This window comes from Hevea brasiliensis, unplaced genomic scaffold (genome assembly GCF_030052815.1).
Source record: "Hevea brasiliensis isolate MT/VB/25A 57/8 unplaced genomic scaffold, ASM3005281v1 Scaf252, whole genome shotgun sequence".
Classification (NCBI taxonomy): Eukaryota; Viridiplantae; Streptophyta; class Magnoliopsida; order Malpighiales; family Euphorbiaceae; genus Hevea; species Hevea brasiliensis.
In genome coordinates this window covers 26569-32568 of record NW_026614754.1, presented here as the reverse complement: position 1 = coordinate 32568, position 6000 = coordinate 26569, and the positions used below count along the sequence as shown (strand labels likewise).

Here is a 6000-nt window from a genome sequence, read left to right as displayed (position 1 = left end):
AGCATCACGCGGAGGGGTTTTTATGCTTGTATAATCTAAATGCAACTCTGGAGGGAACAAAATTGCAAGCCTAGAACCAAAGGGATACAATAAATAAATAATAATACGTTATAATTTTAGAATGTGGCTAATTTTTTAACAATTTGGATTTAGGCCTTGGAAAATCAATTCCCTTTCCACAGGTTGTTTCTGCCGTTAGATGTAGCTGTTTAATTCTACATAAAATATACTTTACCTACTTTCTTTTTTATGTTTATTCATTATTAGTAAGGAAAGACCTACTTTAATGCCTTTATATTATTATAGAAAATTTAATATTTTAAATAATTAGAAAGAAATATTATATGCAGATAATAACAATTAATAAAAAAAAACAATGTTGACGCATCTTACATCCTGCTTTTGGTAATGGAAATGAAATTCAAATTTCAATTATTACAATGACTAACACAGACCAATAATATTCGTATCAATGGAGCTCTCATATTCTTCAAGCACTAGCAAAAGCCTACATTTTTGCATAGACACTAGACAGATTATTGGTTGAGCCAAACCGAAATTGAATTAATACAAATATCAACCAAGTTAAACCATAACATGCACCAATGCCTGTTGATGCAGAGGATTGCTACCAACACCAATAGAATTGTGATGTAGGATGCACAGAAACTCCAATAGAACCACACCATATCAATACCACCTTCATCTTCCTCTTCTACATCAATAGATGGTGATGGTGGTGGAGTTTCATCAATACTGCAGCTCCGATGAATGAGTGGTCCGCAAAGGCCGGGGTTACCTTTGTAACTATTTTCATCAAAAGTCCCAAATTGCCCTTTATCAAGAACTCTACCAGAGAAATTGTTGTATGAAACATTAAAAGTTTCCAAAAAGGTCAACATAACTAGTTCACTAGGAATTTCACCATTCAAACTGTTGTTGCCAAGATCTAGGCTCTCTAAATTCCTTAAATTTGAAAAACTGACTGGTATAGATCCTATTAAGTGATTGTTAGACAAATTCAATGATCGAATTCCATGCAGGTCTCCAATTTCTTGAGGAATTCTACCACTTAACTCATTGCATGATAAATCTATTCCTGCCATCAAGTTGATAATATCACCCCTATAAGAGTTGTATCTATATTTCATTGCAAATTCCACTTCCACATCTTCTAAAGGTTTCCAATATAAACAAGGCAAATTCAAGTCAATACTGCTATCTGTTGGAGCACAAACGACTTCATATGTTACGCTCATAGGGTAAAAATAATTGACTCCCATCATTCTAAATGATATATTATTCCCAAAAGATATATTATTAAAGCATGAAGGTATGGAACCTGAAAGTAAATTACTTGAAAGATCCATGATACTCACATTTCTTGATTCACACAACTGATTAGGAATACTGCCATGCAAGTCATTACCTCCCAATAAAAGCACACGCAATTTGGAGAGCTGACTGACCCAAGACGGAATCTTTCCAGAAAAACTATTATCCCTCAGATCAAGTGCCACTAAATTAGAACTTCTAAGAAGCACATGGGGTATGGATCCATTTAGACTATTCTTTTGTAAAAACAGGAAGCGCAATGATGAAACATTGAAGCAAGAAGGCATAGGCCCATATAACCTATTGTCTGAGAGGTCTAAAAATTCAAGACTACTCATATTACATAGTTGTCTGGGAAATAGACCTGATACCTTATTATTGGATATGTCCAAAAAAGATAGGGAGGAGCTGTCCAAGAAGTCCACGCCTATCATCACACTGAAGTTGTTGTTTTTCATATCCAATGTCATCAAGCCTCTCAAGTTCATATTTTGAGGAAATATGTTCCCCTGAAAATTATTGTTTGATAGAATCAATGTACAATCAAAGGTACAATTTGCAAACAGACTTCCTGGCAACTCTCCTGAGAATTTATTATGGGATAAATCCAGAGTATATAGTCCTCGTATCTCACCAATTGAAGAAGGAACATTACCGCTGAAATTATTTCTTGACATGTTTACATAGAGTAGATTTGAGAGGACCAAACCAAATTCCTTAGGCAGCACACCAGTGATGTTGTTGCTCGAAATTTCAAATTTAACCAAATCATGCTTATAATTTGGTAGATGAAAAGTTCCTGTGAATGAGTTATTCATCAAATTCATAACATATAACTTGGAGTTATTTTGCAAGATCCAAGAGGGGAACGTCCCAAACAGCATATTGTGAGAGAGATCAACGAAGCGTATGTCATATTGGTAGAGAAGAAAGCTAGGAATTGCTCTAGTTCTCACATTTAAGTTGCAATTGGACAAGTCAACGTACTTGAGTTGAAATGTAGGAAACCATGTAGGATTTTCTGTTTCCAATTCTAACCTCCTACTTCCCGAAGAGAGTAGAAACACTTCAAGCTTAGAGTGGTTAGCCAAAGTGCTAAATGAGAATAAGCCTTCAAACTCATTACCAGAAAGAAGCAAATACTTGAGGGATGTGAGTTTAGAAACAACAGATTGAAAGTTGCCACTCAACTGATTGAATGAAAGATCAAGAACTTGGAGGTTGGTCAAGTTGCCAAGACATTCCGGAAGAGGGCCAGAAAATTGATTTCCTCGGAGACCCAACTCAACGAGACTTTTGAATTTGCATAATCCTACAATAGGAAAATATTAAGCCATAATTTTTCATTTGCTAGTCAACCATAATTTTTCAATAGTACGGATAAAATTTATTATGTCAGAATGTAGCATTTTTTTTTATTTATTTATTTTTTTTATACTCAAACGAGGGCGGAGGCCCAATGTAAGATTTTTTTTTTTTAATTTTGCTAAATTAATCAGTTTGGTACCCAGAATATGTTTAACTAGGAGTTAGCTTGTATAATGCGCGGATTAATATTATTTTATAAATGATATCATTGAAAATATATTTAAATATTTTTATATAATTTTTAATTTTTATGTATATATAACCTAAAAAAACTATTTTCATAAAAAATAAATATAATTTTCACCATTTACTAATTATGATAAAAAGCATGCATTATTTTTTTTTATAAATGTTTCTTTTTAAATTAATATTTTTATTGCTTAATTATTACAAAAATTAAAATTTCTTCAAGAAAAATATTTTATTAACTATTAAATTAAAATAAATAAAAGTAATATTTTTATTTATTAATTGATATAGTTATATAAGTTTTACAAATGGATTAAAATTGCTAACAATATTAATAATTTAATTAAATTAATATTGGTAAAATTAAAAGAAAATAAAAAATTTTAATTAATCAATTTGGTAACCCAGAATATATTTAACTAGATGCTAGCCCATATAATGTGCAGATTAATCTTATTTTTTTTTATATGATATCATTAATTGAAAATATATTTAGTTGTGTATTTTTTTAATTCACCTAGCTAATTATAAATTAAGTGTTTATTTTTATATGTTCTTTTGATACATCTATTCTCTAATATTCTTCCTTTCTAAGTCAGTATGATATTATATTTTACATTAATAATTAAACTTTTAAACAATAAGTTTATACATAAAATTCAATAATAAAAAAAAAAACTATAATGTGATCATAAAATTATATAATTTTTAGTGTTATCTTTTAATTTTAAAAAGGATAAGATAATAACAGAATGGAGTAAATAGTATATAATTATAATTTTCACACTTTTCATGATTTTATTATATATTTTTTAATAAAAATATTATGATTTTTCAAGTTTCTTTCTTCAAGTGAAAACATATTTTTATTTTAATAATTGATTTTCTTAAATTATTTCTAATTTAATTGTAAAGTATTATATTCAATTTAAAAGAAAAAAAAATAATTCATGAAGGTTAAGAATAATGAGGAGATTAACGGAAAGATAATAATAAAAATGACAAAAGAAAAAGAGTTTTTTTGAAAAGGGGAGGGGAAACCTCAATTTTATTTAATTATGATATGATTATTTTTTAATTTTATTTTGAAATATTTGTGAAGTTATTGTGAATAAAAGTTAATTAAAAAATATTTTAGTAAAATTTCAATCAAATGTCATATATTATTACATAGTTAAATCTTTGATTCAATCCTAATAATACATAACAAGTTAGCGATATGTGCACTTACACGTAGTTAATATTATTTAATAATTTAATTTAATTTTTATTATTTAATGAAATTATAAATATTTATTAATTTCATAACTTCTTTTTTATATTAAATTTCAAAATTTTATATTTAATAATAATCATAATAATGAAATCTTTTAGGTCACTAGAATAAAAATTTTATTTTAATTCTATTTTATTTTATTATGTTTAATTATGAATATTTATATATAAAAACAATATTGTAATTGCATATTTCAAGAAAGATAATAATAATCATTTATCTGATTAAAAAATAATTCTTTTTCCTTTAAACCTAGTATTATATCATTTAATATTGATATAAAATAACATAATTTGTTTATTTATAAATTATTATTTAATAAAAAATATAATTTACAAGTTAAATTTTGAACTGTGCTAAAAACACCAGTTAATCTATTTCTTCCTTCATATATATATATATATATATATATATATATATATATATATATATATATATATAATGCAGTAAATATAATTTTTTTTTATCTTTCTTATGTATCGCATATTATTAAGTTTTTAAGAATAATTATGTTAAAATATTGGCATTGTACTGTAAAGTATTTCTTTATTAATTACATAAAGTATTATAGGGTTAAATTTTTAATCTATATTATTTGTTGTTAATATTTTATAATTTTAATATACATTATTTTGACACACTTAAAAAATTTATGAATTCGTCAATGAGGTAAGTCAATGTTGTTTAAGAAGGGGACCACATGATACCTCTAAAATATGGAGTGGCTTATTTTGTATCTAACTAAATAAAAATAACAATTGAGATAAGATATGAAGTTACCTTTTGAGAGGGAGCCGTTGAATTGATTGTCACTCAAATCCAATACTTCCAAATTTGTCAAATTATTTAATTCTGAAACATATATTAGAGATGAATATATATTAGTTACTGTTTAAAATAAAATAAGTCATTTATAAAAGATTGCAGGTTACTGTTTTTGAATTTCTAGAAAAAAAGAAACTGTTTTGAAGAAATTTGATAATTTTTCAAAACCTCCGCAGCATAATGTAATATTGACTCAAAGTTCAAACAAAGTAATAAAAAAGAAATTGCCAAAATAATATAATAATTCATACAATAATCAAATAAAAAAATAAATAGCTACTAATAAGTAAGACAGTGATGAATTCTCAAAGTCAATAAAAAGTATTAAGGATATACATTATGATAAAAAAAAAAAAAAGAAAAATTTAAGAGTTTTAATATTTTTTAAAAAATTACCTACATGCAATTATTAGTTAAAAGACTGATTTAAAAAGCATACTTCTGAAAATTTTTATTTATATAAAGAAAATATTTTTTTAACAATGTTAATAATTATACGCATTCAAAAAATTAAATTCATAGAAGCCAATTACAAATATTTTCTGTAATTTTATTTTGACCCATTTTAAAAATTTTCTGAATTGAAGTCAAGCATTTTTTATATCTAAAAATAAAAATAACAAATGAGATGAGATATGAAGTTACCTTCAAATGAGAAGGAGCCATTGAATCGATTGTAACTCATATCCAGCATTTCCAAATTTTTCAAATTATTTAATTCTGAAACATATGCAGTCATTTGCAAAAGATAGTTCAGTTATACAAGTCACTCTATAAAGTTTTACTCATTAATTTTAAGTATTTGGAATTAAGTAGAAAAATTATATTTGCGTTACTAAATTCCACCAAATTGAAGTTTAACATGAAGTTCAATAATCATTAAAATAAGTATTAATGATTAAAAAAAGTAATTTTTTTTTGTCAAATTACAATTTAATCTAACAGTTTTATTTGAATTAATTGTATCATATTTAACTTACAATTATATGTCATTAAGAAAGAAAAAA

At 25.8% G+C, this 6000-nt stretch overlaps 1 protein-coding gene across 1 annotated transcript in view; it reads right to left on the bottom strand.

Annotated features, from left to right (window-relative positions):
• Positions 1-338: 338 nt before the first annotated feature.
• The window catches only part of LOC131169056 (receptor-like protein 56), a 29117-nt gene continuing 23455 nt past the window's right edge, over positions 339-6000 (bottom strand). The window contains exons 12-13 of the mRNA XM_058141846.1: positions 4949-5020; positions 339-2647 (exon numbers count right to left, since the gene is read on the bottom strand). Coding sequence (XP_057997829.1) covers positions 537-2647; positions 4949-5020 — 2183 coding nt within the window. The 3' untranslated portion in view covers positions 339-536. The remainder of the gene's footprint in view (positions 2648-4948; positions 5021-6000) is intronic.